This window comes from Macaca fascicularis, chromosome 19 (assembly GCF_037993035.2).
Source record: "Macaca fascicularis isolate 582-1 chromosome 19, T2T-MFA8v1.1".
Classification (NCBI taxonomy): Eukaryota; Metazoa; Chordata; class Mammalia; order Primates; family Cercopithecidae; genus Macaca; species Macaca fascicularis.
In genome coordinates, this window is record NC_088393.1 from 1,063,229 (window position 1) to 1,083,909 (window position 20,681).

At 60.2% G+C, this 20,681-nt stretch overlaps 1 protein-coding gene across 2 annotated transcripts; it reads left to right on the forward strand.

The window, feature by feature from the left end:
* Positions 1 to 149: 149 nt before the first annotated feature.
* TPGS1 (tubulin polyglutamylase complex subunit 1) lies at positions 150 to 11,493 on the forward strand. 2 transcript variants are annotated; one of them, XM_045379146.2, is made up of 2 exons: positions 150 to 500; positions 10,731 to 11,493. In XM_045379146.2, the coding sequence occupies exons 1-2, from the start codon at positions 163 to 165 to the stop codon at positions 11,263 to 11,265; spliced, it is 873 nt and encodes a 290-aa protein (XP_045235081.2). In that variant the 5' UTR covers positions 150 to 162; the 3' UTR covers positions 11,266 to 11,493. The 2 variants fall into 2 exon arrangements, with proteins under 2 accessions (XP_045235081.2, XP_073881202.1); XM_074025101.1 differs by lacking the exon at positions 150 to 500 and adding an exon at positions 9,735 to 9,984.
* The last annotated feature ends 9,188 nt before the right edge of the window (positions 11,494 to 20,681 follow it).

The window sequence follows — 20,681 nt, forward strand, 5'->3', positions numbered from 1 at the left end:
AGGAGAAAAGGGAATGCCGATAAGGACATAGGGACTTTGTCATTTCCCAAAGTTTCCCAGCGGGATCCCAGTGCCCTCTGCCCTTAATCAAGATGGCCGCCTTGGGGCTCTAGCGCACGGTGGAATATGGCGGTGCTTCCGGTCCCGATGCCCTCAGCGAAGATGGCGGCAGTGGAGAAGCGGCGGCCAGCGGTAGCACCACCGGCTGGTTTCACCGACAGCGGCCGCCAGTCGGTATCCCGGGCGGCGGGGGCGGCCGAGAGCGAGGAGGACTTCCTGCGGCAGGTCGGCGTGACGGAGATGCTACGGGCGGCCCTGCTGAAGGTGCTGGAGGCGCGGCCCGAGGAACCGATCGCATTCCTGGCCCACTACTTCGAGAACATGGGCCTGCGCTCGCCTGTAAACGGCGGCGCCGGGGAGCCCCCGGGCCAGCTCCTGCTGCAGCAGCAGCGCCTGGGCCGCGCACTGTGGCACCTTCGCCTGGCCCACCACTCCCAGAGGTGCGCAGCGGGCCGGCTTGGGCGGGTGGGGCGGTGGCGGACTTCAATTCCCAGCATGCCCCGCGCGGCTCCTTACCCGCAGCGCCGGCGCGGGGCCCGGGACGTGCTGGGAGTTGTAGTCTGCGGTGCCTTTTTGGGAGGGATGGACCGGACAAGGTGGGCTGGACGGTCCGGGCTTGGGTCCGGCGCTGGGCAGCGCGCTGCATGCGGCGCGAGTCCTTCTGGCCGGCTTCGCGTCTGTGACGCCTTTTTGCAGGTGCTGAGTTTCACCTTGCAGTTCATGATTTTCAAAATCATGCTATTTACAGAGAGCAGCCCAGTCACCCAGGGCCCCCACCTTAGGGGACAGGCTCCCAGCAGGCAAGTGTGGATTCCTGGAAGAGCGTGGCGATGCGCGGGCCGGGGCAGGGGGGTTGCAGGGAAGAGGCCCAGCAGGTGCAAATTTAGAGCCGGAGTGTGGGACACATGGGAGGCGGGAAGGCCGCGGAGTTTGGCGGAAGCCTGTGGGGCTGCAGGTGCCTATGCACGGTGTCCCCTGGCTGGGGCCAGTTCTGAGCCCAGGAAGGTGGTTGAGGACTATGTGTTAACGTTGGGTATGCATGGGCTGCTTTCTTTTTTGTTGGGGGGGGTCCCCAGAAGCGGGGCCTGAGGTAGGCATTTTGTGTATTGGTGATTTTATAAGGGGGTGCACCCAAGAGAACCCAGGAAGGGGGTGGGAAGAGCAGACAGGGAAGGATGCCAAGCAAAGGTGCCCTTGCAGCCTCATAACCAGAGCATAAGCGCCCACCATGGCAGCCCTCACCAGAGTCCCAGAGAAGTTCGGGGCGAGAAGAGAAACGGGGAGTGTCCCCTCCCACCACGGTCACGGTGCACAGCTGTACGAGATCATACTCAGATAAGGGTGGCAGGGTGTTGGGGACCTGGACAAGGAGCAGACTTGCTCCAGTGGCCCAGTGGCTCTGAAGGCCCCGCCCGAGGATTTGCTGGGGCCGGGTGGGAGGGGAGCGGGCAAGGGCAGGCCCGGAGGGTCAGTGGCGCCGTTTACCGCAATGGAAGGTCCCTGGTTTGAAGAAGCTGCCAGAGTCACCTGTGGATTAAGTTAGAGGCTGGAAGGAGCCTAGAAACGGGAAGGTGGACAGAAGTGTCTGCAACTGAGACATGGGGCCAGGACAGGAGACTGGACTGGGAGGGTCCTGAAGGCTTCAGGGGAGCTGAGAAGAGCTCAGAGCCACACTCTGAGGGCAGCCAGCCCAGAGAAGCCACAAGACAGGGTGGGAAGGCGAGACCAGAGGTGAAGGGGGAGCAGGAGGAAGATGGCCTCCCAGGACATCTGGAAGAGAATCTCCCAAGGAGGAAAAGGGTTAAATAGCAGGCCCACCATATATGGTTGTTCAGGTTGATTACTGCACAAGCCACTCACCCCATAGACACTGCAGATGAGGATATTTATATTAATTTCTGAGGGCTGCTGGAACAAATTACCTCCAACTTAGTGGCTTAAAACAACAGAAATTTATTCTCTCAGAAGTCTGAAATTGAGGTGTCAGGAGAGCCACACTCCCTCTGGAGGCTCCAGGGAACGAGCCTCCTTGCCTCCCCAGCTTCCAGTGGCAGCCATCAGGCTTTGGCTTGTGGCCGCATCGCTGCAGTCTCTGCCTCTGTCGTCACGTGGCCTCCTCTGTGTCTCTGTGCTGTATTCCCTCATAATGTCACCACTAGGCCCCACCCTACTTCAGTGTGACCTCCACCATCTACATCTGCTGTCCCAAATAAGCTCTCGGTCTGAGGTTCTGGATGGGCGTGAGCCTGGCGGGCACCAGTCACCCCAGGACAGGAGCAGAGCCGTTGTCTGGAAGAGTTCTGATAGCAGGGAGTCCGGACAAGGGCGGTGCAGATGCATCCCGGCCCTGGGCTGGCCTGGGCTCCCCAGAGACACAGCCAGTGGGGAAGGTGGAAGACAGGTGCGCAGGCCTGAGCAGCATCTGATTCTGCGCTCGCAGAGCCAGGCCTGCTCCCGTCCTCCCCGCGGGCAGCTCTGGCTGCCCCTCCGTCCTTGGACCGTCAGGAACCCCTGAGGTCACCTGGCCGGTCGGGAAGAGAAGCCCAGAGCTTGGCAGGTTTGTCCCCACTCAGTCCAGCGTGTGGACCCTCAAAGGCTGCAGGGCTGACTGGGCTGCTCCTGAGAGCGTCACCGCGGCAGACTGGGGGAGAAGTCACCCCACATCCCCTCTGCCACCTTCTTTTGAGAAATGGCCGGCTCCGGCCACCCGGGCTGGTGATGGGGCCACAGCGTCCCCCTCCTGCCACCTTCCTGGTCGTCTCCAAGGCCCCCGGAGCACACACACAGACGTTCCATGACTTGCTGAAGGCCACACGGCCACCCAGGGCAGAGCTGGGCTCAGAAGCCGCAGAGGGCAGCCCCGAGGCCTCCTGAGCCCCCGCGTTGCTCGTCGTAGCAGCCAGGACTGCGCTGCCCCCTGCAGGTCACGGCCGGGAAAACGTGCACGGAAACCAAGCCGCGGACGATCTGGGCCAGGGTCCCCCGACTCCTTCTCCGGGGGCCCGTCCTGGGCACTGCAGGGCCCTGAGCAGCGTCCCCGGCCTCCACCCACTCCTCGCCAGGAGCTCCCCGAGTCGTGACAACCACAGATGTCCCAGTCACCGCCCGGCATCTGCTGGGGGCAAGAGTGGGAAGCCGAAGTCTGAAGTGAGGAGGGGCTCCTGCATCTCTTTCTGGAGACTTTCCATAAATAGATCTTTCCCGTATTAACAAATGCTCACATGCCTTACAAACCGCTCTGTGTAGGAGCCAACACAGACAGAGCCCTGGCTGGCCTCCCACTCTCCATTTTGCAATCAGGGAAACCAAGGCCCAGAGGCCACCGTCACAGGCAGAGCTGACATTCCAGCCCCGCCTCCTCCCAGCCCAGAGCTTGCTGCCTTCCTCCTCCTCCTCCTCCTCCTCCTCCTCCTCCTCCTCCTCCTCCTCCATCACCCAGTGATTCTGCTGGGAGCCGGTACGCGGCTGCCTTGAAGTCAGCTGTCACCTTCCTGTCTCGTGCCGTCATCATGGCTGTGATCTCACCAGGATGTAATTACCTTTTTGAGCGTCTTCCTGCCCCTGGAGGCAGCTGTGGCAGAGCTGCAGCCCTAATTACAGCCCGAAATAAGCGCAGGTGGGGCCTCCCACACGTCCTGAGCACCTGGCTCCAGCCCTGTTCTCCCGTCCTCACAAGAACCCCCACAACGTAGATGCACAAGGTCAGGCGCAGAAAAGCAGGGCGCACACACCGGGAGGGGCAGACGAACACCGGAGGCAGGTCTGGGCCGGGCACAGAGCCCTGCGCACCGAGGGGCCGCGTGGATGCCTGGGGAGCCGGACGAGGGCTGCCGCCCCCAGAGAGGAGAGAATTCGTGCAGAAGTGGTGGTGGATGGAGCTGGCTAATCCTGGCCCGCAGACCTGTCAGTCAGGAGAAGCCGCGGGCACCACAGGAACCAACAACCCCAAACCTCAGTGGCTTCAACACAACCAAAACTCCTCTCGCTTCCTCTGCAGGGGACGGCCAGTTGTTGGGTTTTTGTTTTTTACTTTTTTGAGACGGAGTCTGGCTCCGCCGCCCAGCCTGGAGTGCAGTGGCGTGATCTCGGCTCACTGCAACCTTCGCCTCCCGAGTTCGAGCGATTCTCCTGCCTCAGCCTCCTGAGTAGCTGGGACTACAGGCGCCCGCCACCGCGCCCGGCTAATTTTTTTTGTATTTTTAGTAGAGACGGGTTTTCGCCATGTTGGCCAGGCTGGTCTTGAACTCCTGACCTCAAGTGATCCACCTGCCTCGGCCTCCCAAAGTGCTGGGATTACAGGCATGAGCCACGGCGCCTGGCCCAGTTTTCTTTTTTGAGCTGGGGTCTTGCTCTGTCACCCAGGCTGCAGTGCATTGGTGTAATCCCAGCTCACTGCAGCCTCGACCTCCTGGGCTCAAGGGATCCTCCCACCTCAGCCTCCCAAGTACCCGGGACAGACGCACACCTGGCTGATTTTTAAATTTGTGTAGAGACGGGATCTCACTATATTGCCCAGCCTGGTTTCGAACTCCTGGGCTCAAGCAGTCCTCCCGCCTCAGCCTCTCAAAGTGCTGGGCTCACAAGCATAAGCCACTGCACCCCCCACCAAGGGCTTGTCTGATCCTGACACGCACCTGCAATCCCGACAACAGAAGTGGACTGGGAAGTAGCTTGATGGCTCTTAAAATTCCCGCTGAAAGTGGGCCACGCCCCTTGCGCATTTCAGGGGCAAAGCAAGGCCCAGAGGCTCACCCTCGGTGGGGTGGAGAAGTGGCGGGTGGAGAAGTGGCAGAGGGATCCGTGGAGCAGCGCTACCTTCGCGAGCCTTTGAGATGCCCGTGCGAGCCTCAGCTCCCAGGTTTCACGCCCTGGCGCCGCCCCCTCCCCCTGCACAGCCGGAATGGGACTGCTGAAGCACCGGACGGAGTGTGGCCTTCCGAGGCGCGTCACGAAGGACATCGTGGTGTCCCCCTCCCTCCTGGGTGGGTTGCTGGCTCGGCCGGGCAGCCGCCACGCAGTGGGGTCGCTCGCGCAGCTCCCAGGGAGCACCTGCAGCTGCTGCCAAGTGCCCCGTGGGCTCCCCTGCGGGGGAGGGGGCCGCCTCACGTCCAGCCCGGGGGACTGTGGCCACGGCCACCTCATGAGAGACCCCAAGCCAGAGCCTTGCAGCAGAGCCTCACAGCAGAGCCGCCGCCGAGACACTGTGACAATAGTACACGCTTGTTGTTTTTAGGACGCTAGGTTGGGAGTGTGGTTGGGAGGCGGCAGCAGCCTGCCCGGCCTCACAGCGGATCCTGATGAGATGTGTCATGCGGAGGTGTCAGCCGGACTCGCGGCGGTGGAGTCAGGCGTGATGGGAGCGCGCTGCTGCGCCGACACTGCGCCTGCCCTGAGCGCATTTTGGGGATGACCTCATGGATGGTAAAAGCGCTCAGCAGATTCTAAGTGGGGCCTTTACTGCTTGGGAGGGAAAAGGAGCCTACAGCCAGATGCGCCTACGGTTGAATTGCAGGTCGCTGCCCTCCAACTCTGGGCCTCAGTTTCCTCCTCCATAGCAGGGCTTTGACCCTCGAGCTCGCTGGGATGGCACGTCCATCCCTAAGCCCTGAACTGAGCAGCAGTGATGACCAGGGAGGCTCGTGTTCACCAAGCACGCACCGTCCACCAGCCCAGCATTCCTGAGCACCCACCGCGTACCGGCCCGGCATTCCTGAGCACCCACCGCGTACCGGCCCGGCATTCCTGACCACCCGCCGCGTACCGGCCCGGCATTACTGAGCACCTACTGCGTACCGGCCCGGCATTCCTGAGCACCCACCGCGTACCGGCCCGGCATTACTGAGCACCCACCGCGTACCGGCCCGGCATTACTGACCACCCGCCGCGTACCGGCCCAGCATTACTGAGCACCTACTGTGTACCGGCCCTGCATTACTGAGCACCTATTGCACGCCAGTCTTGTATTACTGAGCACCTACTGCACACCAGCCTAGCTTTACTGAGCACCTACTGCACACCAGCCCCAGATTTACTGAGCACCTATTGCATGCTGGCCCTGCATTTACTGGGCACCCACTACATACCGTCCCAGCATTACTGAGTACCTACTGTGCACTATCCCTGCATTACTGAGCACCTATTGCATACCAGTCCCACATTTACTGAGCACCTATTGCATGCTGGCCCAGCATTTACTGAGCACCCACTGCACATTGCCTCAGCATTACTGAGCACCTACTGTGCACTAGCCCTGCATTACTGAGCACCTACTGCATACCAGTCCCACATTTACTGAGCACCTATTGCATGCTGGCCCAGCATTTACTGAGCACCCACTGCACATTGCCTCAGCATTACTGAGCACCTACTGTGCACTAGCCCTGCATTACTGAGCACCTACTGCATACCAGTCCCACATTTACTGAGCACTTATTGCATGCTGGCCCAGCATTTACTAAGCACCCACTGCACACCACCCTGGCATTACTGAGTACCTACTGTGTACCGGCCCTGCATTCACCGAGCACCTGCTGTACACCAGCCCTGTATTACCGAGCACCCACTGCACACCAGCCCCACGTTTACTGAGCACCTATTGCATGCTGGCCCAGTAGCACTGAGCATCTATTGTGCACCAGCCCTGCATTACTGAGCACCTACTGCACGCTGGCTCACATGCATCTACCACAGGTGGCCCACAGAAAGGTGAAACCATGTGCCCAGGTCACGCCAGAGGGAGGCTGGAGCCTCGATGTACACCTGCCCTTCTCACTATGAAGCTGAGCTCCCAGAAGGAACAAGCATAAGTCCTGAGGTTGGCCACTTCCTCTCTGGGACCCTTGGCCAGACCATGGGGCTGCCCTGAGCCTCAGTTTCCCTATATGTCCCAGAGGAAGTAACAGGCCACTAGCATGAGGCCTGCCCGGGAACTGATGGGGAAGTGAGGCCCAGGGGTTTGCAGCCCACCCAGGGTCCTGCAGTGGCCCCGATGCTGGCCATGGTGCTCCCTGGCCACTCCCTGGTGCCCTCCATGGGAGCGTCCGAGTCACACTAGCGGCACACGAGTGGCCTGGAGTAAGGCCTCAGGTTCCTCCCTGAGGCAAGGAATCGAACCCACCCCAGAGCCAGCAGCAGGGCCGACAGCCTTCTTCTATAAGGGGTCAGTGAACATTTCAGCTTTGCGTGGCAGCCTCCATCCTGACATTCAGCTCTATGGTTCCGGTCTGAAGCTGCCACAGGCCACATGTCAGTGGACTGATGTGGTTACCTTTCGATAAAGGTTTATTATTTATTTATTTTTTGTTTTTTTTGAGATGGCGTTTCGCTCTTTTTGCCCAGGCTGGAGTGCAATGGTGCGATCTCGGCTCACCGCAACCTCCGCCTCCCGGGTTCAAGTGATTCTCCTGCCTCAGCCTCCCATGTAGCTGGGATTACAGGCATGCACCATCACGCCTGGCTAATTTTGTATTTTTAGAAGAGACGGGGTTTCTCCATGTTCGTCAGGCTGGTCTTGAACTCCCGACCTCAGGTGATCCACCCGCCTCAGCCTCCCAAAGTGCTGGGATTAAGGCGTGAGCCACTGCGCCAGGCCCGATAAAGGTTTATTTACAAAAGCAGGCAGCAGGTCAGTTTGACCCTCAGGCTGACTGTGGGGCCTTGCCTGTGAGATTATGGGGGGAGAGAGATCTACCCGTTGGCTCTGTGCAGCAGCTCTCACCTGTAATCCCAGCAGTTTGGGAGGCTGAGGCAGGAGGATCGCTTGAGCCCAGGAGGTGGAGGCTGCTGTGAACCCCGATTACACCACTGCACTCCAGCCTGGACAACACAGTGAGACCCTGTCTCAAAAAAAAAAAAAAGGAAAAATGAAATGTCAGCTGTGTTAAATGTTCAGCACAGGCCGGGCGCGGTGGCTCACGCCTGTAATCCCAGCACCCTGGGAGGCCGAGGCGGGCGGATCACAAGGTCAGGAGATCGAGACCATCCTGGCTAACACGGTGAAACCCCGTCTCTACTAAAAATACAAAAATTAGCCGGGCGCGGTGGCGGACGCCTGTAATCTCAGCTACTCGGGAGGCTGAGGCAGGAGAATGGTGTGAACCCGGGAGGCGGAGGTTGCAGTGAGCCGAGATCGCGCCACTCACTCCAGCCTGGGTGACAGAGCGAGACTCCGCCTCAAACAAAAAAAAGAAAAGAAGAAAAGAAATGCCAGCTGTGTTAAGCGTTGAGCACGGTATTTGGCCAGGTGTAAGCGGGCGCTGCTGCAGGGAGGTAGACAGAGGGTCCCGGTGTTGCTGGACGAAGCGGGCGCCGCTGCAGGGAGGTAGACAGGGGGTCCCGGTGTGGCTGGAGGAAGCGGGCGCCGCTGCAGGGAGGTAGACAGAGGGTCCCGGTGTGGCTGGACGAAGCGGGCGCCGCTGCAGGGAGGTAGACAGAGGGTCCCGGTGTGGCTGGACGAAGCGGGCGCCGCTGCAGGGAGGTAGACAGAGGGTCCCGGTGTGGCTGGACGAAGCGGGCGCCGCTGCAGGGAGGTAGACAGAGGGTCCCGGTGTGGCTGGACGAAGCGGGCGCCGCTGCAGGGAGGTAGACAGAGGGTCCCGGTGTGGCTGGACGAAGCGGGCGCCGCTGCAGGGAGGTAGACAGAGGGTCCTGGTGTTGCTGGACGAAGCCTGGAGAGACCGAAGAAGGTTCAGGAGAGTTTTCCAAGCTGATCACCGGCTCAGCCGGACAGACGTCCAGAAAGTCCGAGCCCCGAACAAAGGGCTTTTCCTACTTTTAAAACAGCTTAAAGCAGGAACTACGTGAGGCGGGAAGCAAGTTACAGAAGCGAGAAACAAAGGCAGGTAATCAAGTACTACAGCATTTCTTTTTTTTATTTTATTTTTTTATTTTTATTTTTATTTATTTTTTTTTTGAGACGGAGTCTTGCTCTGTCGCCCAGGCTGGAGTGCAGTGGCCGGATCTCAGCTCACTGCAAGCTCTGCCTCCCGGGTTTACGCCATTCTCCTGCCTCGGCCTCCCGAGTAGCTGGGACTACAGGCGCCCGCCACCTCGCCCGGCTAGTTTTTTTTTTTGTATTTTTTAGTAGAGACGGGGTTTCACCGTGTTAACCAGGATGGTCTCGATCTCCTGACCTCGTGATCCGCCCGCCTCGGCCTCCCAAAGTGCTGGGATTACAGGCTTGAGCCACCGCGCCCGGCCCTCTTTTTTTTATTTTTTGAGATAGAGTCTCGCTCTGTCACCAGGCTACAGTGCAGGGGCACGCTCCTGGCTCTCTGCAGCCTCTGCCTCCCGGGTTCAAGCGATTCTCCCGCCTCAGACTCCCAAGTAGCTGGGACTACAGACACGCACCACCACGCCCAGCTAGTTTTTATATTTTGAGTAGAGACAGGGTTTCACCATGTTGGCCAGGATGGTCTCAATCTCTTGACCTCGTGATCCGCCCACCTCGGCCGCCCGAAGTGCTGGGATTCCAGGCGTGAGCCAGCACGCCCTGCTAACATTTCTTACATCTTGAGAAAAACATGTCTTACAGCCTAAACTTATCGGTCTTGTGACCCTGCAGCCGTGCTAGGGAGGTAAGCAGGAACTCGCTGGGCCTGTAATAAACTGAGGAATGTGGAGTTGGAGAGTATAGATAAGGTCCACTGACTACAGAGAGAAAACTGGCTGTTAACATTCTCTTTTAACTTGAGTGTAAGGGGTGGTCACACTTTGCAGCAACTTTAAGAGGATTTTTAAATTTCTATTACTACTACTATTCGGTTAGAGTTGACTTCATTAATTCCTTCTTCACAGGGGCCAGATGCCCCAGACAGACGCCTGTTGGTTGATTCAACAGACATTTACTGAGCGCCTACTGTGTGCAGGGCAGCGTTCCAGGCAGCAGGGCTGTAACCAAGAGGAACTTCCGGCCCTGGGGGGCAGGTGCTCACGCCCTGGTGGGAGACGTGAAGCTCACAGGGATGTGGGACAGGGAGTGACACAGGATGACCACGAGGAAGAAAACAGGAGGAGAGGAGTTAGGGGTCAGGGGAGGCAACGTTTGAGGGGAGACCTGGAGGAGACCAGGGAGGAGGTGAGGGAGATGTGGGGGAAGGCAGTGTCACTGCCCTTGCAGAGGTCCTGAGGCCGGTCGGTAGTTGAAGCTGGGAAGCCAGGGCTGGATGGGAGCTGCGGGGAGGAGAGGCCTGAGCTGGGTGGAGGCTGGGAGGGGGGAGCCCTGGGCCGGGGGATGCTGGGAGGAGGGAGGCCAGGCTGGGTGGGAGCTGGGAGGAGGAGGCCCAGGCTGGGGGTGCTGGTGGGGATGGGAGGCCCGGGCTGGCTGGGGGCTGGGAGGAGGGAGCCCTCGGCTGGGGGGTGCTGGGAGGAGGGAGCCCTCGGCTGGGGGGTGCTGGGAGGAGGGAGCCCTCGGCTGGGGGGTGCTGGGAGGAGGGAGGCCTGGGCTAGTGATGCTGGAGGGAGGAGAGGCCCAAGCTGGGAAGGGGCTGGGAGGAGGGAGGCCGGGGCTCAAGAGGGGAGCTGCAGGGACAGAGGGTAAAGAGGAGGGGAGTCTGGGACTGGCTGGGGGTTCGGGGAGGCTGGGACATGGGCCTGGCTGGAAGGGGAGGCTGGGTCTGGATGGGCGCGAGGGCTCTGCCAGACCCCCAACGTCCACGTCCCCGTCCCCGCAGGGCCGCCTTCAACAACAACGTGAGCGTGGCCTACGAGTGCTTGAGCGCCGGCGGGCGCAGGAAGAGGCCAGGGCTGGACGGACGCACCTACAGCGAGCTGCTCAGGCGCATCTGCCGGGACGGCCAGGCCCCCGAGGAGGTGGTGGCGCCGCTGCTGCGCAAGGTGCAGTGCCGTGACCACGAGGCGGTGCCGCTGAGCGTCTTCCGCGCGGGCACGCTCACCTGCTTCGTGCTGCTGGAGTTCGTGGCGCGCGCCGGCGCGCTCTTCCAGCTGCTGGAGGACCCGGTCGCCGCCGTGGCCGACCGCCGCGTGGGCCAGGCCGTGCTGGACACCCTGGAGGGCGCGCTGCAGGCCAGTGACGCCGCCGCGCCCGCGCGCTTCCTGGAGGCCGGCTCGCGCCTGGGGCCCGACAGCCTGGCGCTGGCGCTGGACCGCGCCGTCGGGGGCCGGCGGCCCAGGGCGCCCATGACCCGCGAGGAGTTCCTGGAGAGGGCGGCCGCGCTCTTCATCGCCAAGGTCAAGCCGGTGGGCTGAGCCCCGTGCGCCGCGTGGATCCGGGATCTGCACTGGGGGGTCCCCGCGTGCGGGGCGCGCGGAGCCTTCCCCTCGCCCCGGTGAGGGCCTGCAACGAGGCGCCCAGCCCTGCGGAGGAGGCCGGGGCTCCCAGGAAGCGGACGCCCCCTCCCCAAACACCGTCGCGGCCGCCCCTCCGCCCCCGCGGGAGCCCCTGCCCCGCGCTAATAAAATCCGTTGCGAGGCTGACGCTGGTGTGTGCGCGCCCACCTCCCAGCCCCGGTGCCCACCTCCCGGCCCCCGCGCCCGCCTCCCGGCCCCGGCCCCCGCGCCCGCCTCCCGGCCCCGGTGCCCACCTCCCGGCCCCCGCGCCCGCCTCCCAGGCCCGGTGCCCGCAGAAGACGCTTTTCCCCAGCGAGCCCCCCACGGCTCCGGAATTGCGGCGGCTGGAGGCTGGATTCGAGGCCAGAAACGCCGGGACCCCTGGACCCGGCCTGGTGGGAGCAGCGGAGGGGGACGCCCTACGGGGCCCTGCGGAGCCTGAGGCCGGAGGGCAGGTGGCTCTTCTGGACCGCAGGGCCCAGGCCCTCCAGCCGCGCCTGCCCCAGGTATCCTCCCTGGGCCTCAGTCTCCCCAGATGTCAAACGAAGAGGCCAGCTGGGCAGATGGTAGCGACATTGGTGAGATAACAGCCCCAACACTTCCCAGCAACTGACATGCCTCATGTGATTGATTCCCAGGCCCACCCTCAGCAAGGGCTTGGCTGGGATCTGCGCCCAGGCCTGCAGAACGCACAGGACCTCCCACTCGCCACCGGTACCCCCCAGTGCCCCACCCCACCAACAACCAGAATCACTTCTCAGACTGAAAAAGCGAATCCAGCCAGGCGCGGTGGCTCACGCCTGTAACCCCAGCACTTTGGGAGGCTAAGGCGGTGAGTCACTTGAGGTCAGGAGTTCCAGACCAGCCTGGCCAACATAGTGAAACCCCGTCTCTACTAAAAAAAAAAAAAAAAGCTGGCTGTGGTGGCGGGTGCCTGTAATCCCAGCTGCTCAGGAGGCTGAGGCAGGAGAATAACTTGAACCCAGGAGGCAGAAGTTGCAGTGAGCCAAGATTGAGCCACTACAATCCAACCTGGGCGACAGAACGAGACCCTGTCTTAAAAGAAAAACAAAACAAAACAAAACCGACCGAGCGCAGTGGCCCACGCCTGTAGTCCCAGCACTTTGGGAGGCCGAGGTGGGAGGATCACGAGGTCAGGAGATTGAGACCATCTTGGCTAACATGGTGAAACCCCGTCTCTACTAAAAAAAAATGCAAAAAAATTAGCCAGGCGAGGTGGCGGGCGCCTATAGTCCCAGCTACTCCGGAGGCTGAAGCAGGAGAGTGATGTGAACCCAGGAGGCGGAGCTTGCAGTGAGCGGAGATTGCGCCACTGCACTCCAGCCTGGGCGACAGAGCAAGACTCTGTCTCAAAAAAAAAAAAAAAAGTGAATCTGGAATGCGAACGGTTGCTGGCAGGTGACGTCACTCCCTTGGCCTCAGTCTCTCCTGTTAAATGGGAGGGGGTCCCACCGGACGTAGGGAACACGCAAGCTGTTTCTCCCCTGCTCTCACCACCACGTCACAGTCGTCCACACAGAAAAGGGTTCTGTGACCGCACGTGGGAGCGACGGACGCCAGCTGGGTGTCCTCTTAATTCAGCTCCAACACCTTCTACCCAAAGATAGCGTCAGATCCCACAGGTCGAGGGCTCAGAGCCCAAGCCTGCTCTCTCTTCAGACACCAGCTGCCAATCTGGGCTTCTGGCTGACCGGGCTCGATCTGGGGTTCCCACCACCCCTTTGGATTTGATTTGCTGGAGCAGCTCACGGAACTCGGAAACACTTGTGTTTCGTGGTTGACTATAAAGGATGTGGCAAAAGATAACAGAGGAAGGGACACACAGGGAGGTATGGGTAGGGCTTCCAGTGCCGTGAGGACGCGCAGGGCGCCATCTCGGAGCTTCCAGGCATCTCTACGTGTTCAGCTCTTGGAAGCTCCCCAGAACCCAGTTCCCTAGGGTTTTGTGGGGTTTTGTTTGTTTGTTTGCTTGTTTGTTTTTGAGACAGTCTTGCTCTGCCGCCCAGGCTGGAGTGCAGTGGCACGATCTCGGCTCACTGCAACTTCCACCTCCCTGATTCAAGCGATTCTTCTGGCTCAGCCTCCCGAGTAGCTGGGACTACAGGCGCCCGCCACCTTGCCCGGCTAGTTTTTTTGTATTTTTTGTAGAGACGGGGTTTCACCGGGTTAGCCAGGATGGTCTCGATCTCCTGACCTCGTGATCCGCCCGTCTCGGCCTCCCAAAGTGCTGGGATTACAGGCTTGAGCCACCGCGCCCGGCCTGCTTGTTTGTTTTTGAGACAGAGTCTTGCTCTGCCGCCCAGGCTGGAGTAGAGTGGCACGATCTCGGCTCACTGCAACCTCCACCTCCCTGGTTCAAGCGATTCTTCTGGCTCAGCCTCCTGAGTAGCTGGGATTATAGGCGCCCGCCATCACGCCCCGCTAACCTTTGTATTTTGAGTAGAGATGGGGTTTCACCGTGTTGACCAGGCTGGTCTCAAGCTCCCGACCTCGGTGATCCGCCCGCCTCGGTCTCCCAAGGTGCTGGGATTACAGGCGTGAGCCGCCGTGCCCGGCCCACAGTAATGTTTCCACTCCCCGCTCCAGAGGCAGATGGAGAGGTGGAACCCGCATCCCCTCTGGGACTGGAGCTCCTTCCAAGGCTGGGTCACAGCAGGGCCACAGCAGGACGCTCACCCTCTGGACGGGGCACCAGCTCTGGTGCCTACGCTGACGGGCTCCTGCTGTGCAGACTCAGGAGCCGAATAAATGACAGTTGTGGTTGTAGGCTACTAAACTTGGGGTGACATGTTATGCAGCAATGGGCAATAAATATTAATGAAAGGTGCCCACTCCATCCATAGCTGCTGTTAGGCTATGACAGTAGCCGCTTACAGGTCATATGCCAGAGCATTTTGGGTGAGCCTGGGCTGGGGGCTGAGCAGCAGGACACAAAACACAGGAGAGGCCCCTGTCCTCCCAAAGCCCAGAGCCAGGCAGGCTGAGGTCGGCTTAAATCCTGGATACCGGGACGGGACGCAGGGCACAGAGGCCTCCAGGAGTAACCAATCAGAGGACACCAAAGCTGGCCCCAGGGTGCAGCTCACGCTCCACCCCGGTCCCTTCAGGCCAAGGCCGACCAAAACCCACCTCCCCTGCCCTTCCCAGCTCCCCGGGGCCTCCCCGATCCCTGACCCTGTGCCGCCTGTTGCCTCCTGCCCTCAGGTCCTGCGGGCCCTGTCTGTCCGGATCCTGACGTGACCCTCGCCAGTGCAGCCGGGAAGCTGAGCCGTCTTCCCTGGCCTCTCAGCAGCGTAGAGCACAGCAACCCCCTCTGGCAGCACCCGCAGCTCCTGCCCCACCCACAGCTCCTGCCCCACCCACAGCTCCTGCCCCACCCACAGCCCCCTTGGAGGCTTCCTCTCTCTGCAGGTCTTCTGGTGGCTCCGTCCACGGCCTCCCCTCCTCCCGAGTCCTCCTCCCCTCCTGGTGGCTCCGTCCACGGCCTCCCCTCCTCCCGAGGGTCCTCCTCCCCTCCTGGTGGCTCCGTCCACGGCCTCCCCTCCTCCCGAGGGTCCTCCTCCCCTCCTGGTGGCTCCGTCCACGGCCTCCCCTCCTCCCGAGGGTCCTCCTCCCCTCCTGGTGGCTCCGTCCACGGCCACCCCTCCTCCCGAGGGTCCTCCTCCCCTCCTGGTGGCTCCGTCCACGGCCACCCCTCCTCCCGAGGGTCCTCCTCCCCTCCTGGTGGCTCCGTCCACGGCCTCCCCTCCTCCCGAGTCCTCCTTCCCTCCTGGTGGCTCCGTCCACGACCACCCCTCCTCCCGAGGGTCCTCCTCCCCTCCTGGTGGCTCCGTCCACGGCCTCCCCTCCTCCCGAGGGTCCTCCTCCCCTCCTGGTGGCTCCGTCCACGGCCTCCCCTCCTCCCGAGGGTCCTCCTCCCCTCCTGGTGGCTCCGTCCACGGCCTCCCCTCCTCCCGAGGGTCCTCTTTCCCTCCTGGTGGCTCCGTCCATGGCCTCCCCTCCTCCCGAGGGTCCTCCTCCCCAGCTCACCAGGCTTCAGTTACGGCCTGGTGGCCAAGGATTCTCAAATTCGCATCTGGGTCCCCGGCGCTGATCTGCCCCAGCCCAAACACCGCCCCTTGGGCATCCCTTTGAGGACATCCCAGGCCTGACACATCCAAGGTGGAGTTTCTGGCCAGCTCCCTGGACCCTGAGCTCCTTCAGAGATTCTGGTCTCTGTGGACGCCTCACCGAATCCATCTGAGCACTGAGGCCACGGCAAGACCCTTTCCGGGCTCCACAGTGGCCCTCGCCGCACCTGTGGACGGCATCCTGAGCACCCTGCCTGCCCTCCCTTCACCGCTCCTGGCTGGTCCAGCCAACACTCTCGCCCACCCAGACCCCCATCCCCGTTAGCCAGTCAGACCATTCCCTCCCCTAGCCTCAGCGATGGGTTCAGAGAAACCCAGCTGGCCAGTCAGATGCAGCCCGGGAGCTGCTTCTGGGAGTGCAGTGCTGGGCAGCCGCGTTGGGTGGATGGGCCGGACTCTCTGGCCATCACTGCTGCCACGTCTGGGAATAAAGCCGGCACTCAGGACAGCTGAGCAGGAGGCTCCCCAGCTTCTCCTCACCTCTGTCGCGCACTCACCGCCCAGACCCTGGGCCTCCAGCCAGTCGGGCTGTCCCCACCTCAGGGCCCCTGGACATGCTGTTCCCTCTCCCTGCAGCACTGTTCCCGCAGACCTGCCTGCTGCTTCCCCACTCCACCTGGTCTCTGCTCAAATGTCACCTCCTGAGTCCGAGATGCCCTCCTACACCATCCCAGTGGCTCTCTAGGCCCTGGCATTCTTTAGAAACTGCTTATTTATGTCTTTATCTGCTGGTTGGTGGCCTCTTTCCCTGTGAACCCAAGGGCAAGAAGTTTGCTTCTTTTGTTCACTGCTGAATCCCCAGAACCTAGATTTGCACATGGAAGGGAAGGAAGAGAAGAAGAGGGAAGGAGGGCAAGGGAAGGGGAAGGGGAAGGGAATGGAAGGGGAAGGGAATGGAAGGGGACAGGAGGGGAGTGGAGGGGAGGGGAGGGGAAGAGAGGGGAAGGGAGGAGAGGGAGAGGAGAGGAGGAGGGGAGGGAGGAGGGGAAGGAAGGGGACAAGAGGGGGAGGGGAGGGGAGAGAAAAGAGGGAGGGAGGGAAAGAAGGAAGCAATTTTCCAGAGGAAGAAGCTAGAAGTTATTGAGGTAGGTGTGTTAATCCCTGTTGCTGCGGTAACAAATTTAGTAACTTATAATGAATGTTATCATCTCACAGCTCTGGAAGGCGGAATTTCTAAAATCAAGGCATGGGCAGGGCTGGTCCCTCCTGGGGGCTCCAGGGAGAACCTGTTTCCTCCTTTCCCAGTGTCCAGAGGCGCCCGCATCCCTCAGCTCCAGGCCCTTCCTCCCCCTTCACCTCCAGGAGCACAAGCTCTTCCAGTCTCTGATTCTCGGCCCCCACCCCCCACCGCCCTCTTAAAAGGACCGTGTGAGGACATGGCCCCCGATCACCCCAGATGCTTTGCCATCTCGGGGTTCTTACCGCACCTGCAGAGTCCCTTTTGAGCTTCTGGGGATCAGGCCGTGGACGTCTTGGGGGCCTTATTCCCTCTTCCACGGTGAGGAACTGGCCCTGGACTGCACAGCAAAAGCCGACCTGGAAGCCGGTTCTGATGCATCTGGAAGCACACGGGCCCCATGGCCTTTTGCGTTTTTCCTTTATTTATTTATTTATTTTTCAGACAGGGTCTCGCTCTGTTGCTCGGGCTGGAGTGCAGTGGCAAAATCATAGCTCACTGCAGGCTGGAACTCCTGGGCTCAGGCGATCCTCCTGCCTCAGCCTCCCGAGTAGCTGGGACCACAGATGTGCACCATCACACCTGGCTGCTTTTTTTTTTTTTTTTTTTTGAGACGGAGTCTCGCTCTGTAGCCCAGGCTGGAGTGCAGTGGCCAGATCTCAGCTCACTGCAAGCTCCGCCTCCCGGGTTCACGCCATTCTCCGGCCTCAGCCTCCCGAGTAGCTGGGACTACAGGCGCCCGCCACCTCGCCCAGCTAGTTTTTTTTTTTTGTATTTCTTGGTAGAGACGGGGTTTCACCGTGTTAGCCAGGATGGTTTCGATCTCCTGACCTCGTGATCCACCCGTCTCGGCCTCCCAAAGTGCTGGGATTACAGGCTTGAGCCACCGCGCCCGGCCACCTGGCTGCTTAAGAAACGTGTGTATGGCCGGGCGCGGTGGCTCAAGCCTGTAATCCCAGCACTTTGGGAGGCCGAGACGGGCGGATCACGAGGTCAGGAGATCGAAACCATCCTGGCTAACACGGTGAAACCCCGTCTCTATTAAGAAATACAAAAAACTAGCCGGGCGAGGTGGCGGGCGCCTGTAGTCCCAGCTACTCGGGAGGCTGAGGCCGGAGAATGGCGTGAACCCGGGAGGCGGAGCTTGCAGTGAGCTGAGATCTGGCCACTGCACTCCAGCCTGGGCGACAGAGCCAGACTCCGTCTCAAAAAAAAAAAAAGAAACGTGTGTGTGTGTGTGTGTGTGTGTGTGCGCGCACGCGTCCTGGCTCCGTGTCCCTCCCCCCTGAGGACCATATCCTCCCACACGCACCCCTCTGCCTTCTGAAGTCATGTCTTTCTTCCCAACAAGGCATGAGAGCAGCAAGACGCCATCGTGTAAGACGCCATCCTGTAAGAGTCTCGGTGACATCTCGGGCTCCACAGGAAGAGCTTTGCACAACTACTGTATCTAACCCACTTTCGGATTAAAAAACTGAAACTCATGTCCAGCGCAGTGGCTCACGCCTGTAATCCCAGCACTTTTGGAGGCTGAGGTGGGAGGATCACTTGAGCTCAGGAGTTCGAGACCAGCCTGGCCAATGTGGCGAAACCCTGTCTCTACTAAAAATGCAAAAATTAGCCGGGTGTGGTGGCGCGTGCCTGTAATCCCAGCTACTCAGGAGGCTGAGGCAGGAGAATGGCGTGAACCCGGGAGGCGGAGGTTGTGGTGAGCCAAGATCGCGCCACCGCACTCCAGCCTGGGCAACAGAGCAAAGCTCTGCCTCAAAAATAAATAAGGCCGGGCGCGGTGGCTCACGCCTGTAATCCCAGCACTTTGAGAGGCTGAGGCGGGCGGATCACAAGGTCAGGAGATCAAGACCATCCTGGCTAACACAGTGAAACCCTGTCTCCACTAAAAATACAAAAAATTAGCCTGGCGTGGTGGTGGGCGCCTGTAGTCCCAGCTACTCGGAAGGCTGAGGCAGCGAGCCGAGATCGCGCCACTGCACTCCAGCCTGGGCGACAGAGCGAGACTCTGTCTCAAAAAATAAATAAATAAAAACAAAAAGCAAAACCTGAGACTCGGTTTAACGTTTGAGGAATATTTCCAAGGTCACGACAGAAACTAGATGTGAATTTAAGGCTCTTCTGTGCCATGTGATGGAAAATCGAACTCAAACTGGCTTAATTAACGAGGAAGGGATTTATTTTTATGTATTTATTTATTTATTTGAGACGGAGTTTCGCTCTTGTTGCCCAGGCTGGAGTGCAGCGGCTTGATCTCGGCTCACTGCAACCTCTGCCTCCCGGGTCCATGCGATTCTCTTGCCTCAGCCTCCCAAGTAGCTGGGATTACAGGCGCCCGCCACCACGCCTGGCTAATTTTGTATTTTTCGTAGAGACAGAGTTTCTCCATGTTGGTCAGGCTGGTCTCGAACTCCCGACCTCATGTGATCGTCCCTCCTCGGCCTCCCAAAGCGCTGGGATTACAGGCGTGAGCCACCACGCCCGGCACAAAGAAGGAATTTAACCTAGTTGTGGTGGTGTGCACGTGTGGTCCCAGCTACCTGGGAGGTTGAGGTGGGAGGACTGTTTGAGCCCAGGAGTTCAAGGCCAGCCTGAGCAACAGGAAGGGAGGGAGGGAGGGAGGGAGGAAAGGAAAAGAAACTCAGAAAGGCTGGGCGTGGTGGCTCACGCCTGTAATTCCAGTACTTTAAGAGGCCAAGGCAGGAGGATCGCTTGAGGCTGAGAGATGGAGACCAGCCTGGCCAACATGGCAAAACCCCATCTCTACTAAACATTCAAAAAGTAGCTGGGTGTGATGGTGCATGCCTGTGATCCTAGCTACTTAGGAGACTGAGGTGGGAGGATTGCTTAAGCCTGGGAGGCAGAGGTTGCAATGAGGTGAGATTGCGCCACTGCACTCCAGCCTGGGTGACTCGGAGAGACTCCATCTCAAAACAAACAAACAGGGTGAGAATGTATGGGCTTGCATCATTGCAACATCCAGGGGAGGTCAGGTAACAGCTGGATCCAAGAACATTTATAGGATTATTAACGTTCCCCCTCTCATCAGCCGGCTCAGCTTTCCCGGGATGCTGCCTTTGTTCGCAGGCCCCGTGGTGACATGATCCCGTCGCTCCAGGCCCGGGTCCTTCCAGCTCAGCCACCCCAGCTCTGTGATCCCAGAGAAACGCCCCAGGGCTGAATCTCATTGGATGTCAGGAGTCACATGCTTGCTCCTGAACCAATCATTGCAGCCCAGGGTGGGGACCCTGGAAACTGATTGGATGACCCCTCCCTGCAGCCAGGGCTTGAGGCAGTCCAATTTGAACTCATTGCCACAGAGTAGGGAGCCCCCAAGCAGGCAGGTGGAATCCCGTGGTGTTCCCGTCTTCAGGGCGGTATGAGCCTGAGCCTCCCTGGGGGTCGGGGCCCTGTGGGACCCAGCTGGAGGGGCTTGAAAATCTCCCCCACCCAGGCCGGGCGCGGTGGCTCACGCCTGTAATCCGAGCACTTTGGGAGGCCGAGGCGGCTGGATCATGAGGTCAGGAGTTTGAGGCCAGCCTGACCAACACGATGAAACGCCGTCTCTATTTAAAAATACAAAAAATTAGCTGGGCGTGGTGATGGGCACCTGTAGTCCCAGCTACTCGGGAGGCTGAGGTAGGAGAATCACTTGAACCCGGAAGACAGAGTTTGCTGTGAGCCGAGATCGCACCACTGCACTCCAGCCTGGGAGACAGAGCGAGACTGCGTCTCAAAAGAAAAGAAAAGAAAAGAAAATCTCCCCCACCCAGGCTGGGCGCGGTGGCTCACGCCTGTAATCCCAGCACTTTGGGAGGCCGAGGCGGGTGGATCACCTGAGGTCAGGAGTTCGAGGCCAGCCTGACCAACATGGAGAAACCCAGTCTCTACTAAATACACAAAAATTAGCCAGGCGTGCGGGCGCATGCCTGTAATCCCAGCTACTCCAGAGGCTGAGGCAAGAGAATCGCTTGAACCCAGGAGGCGGAGGTTGCAGT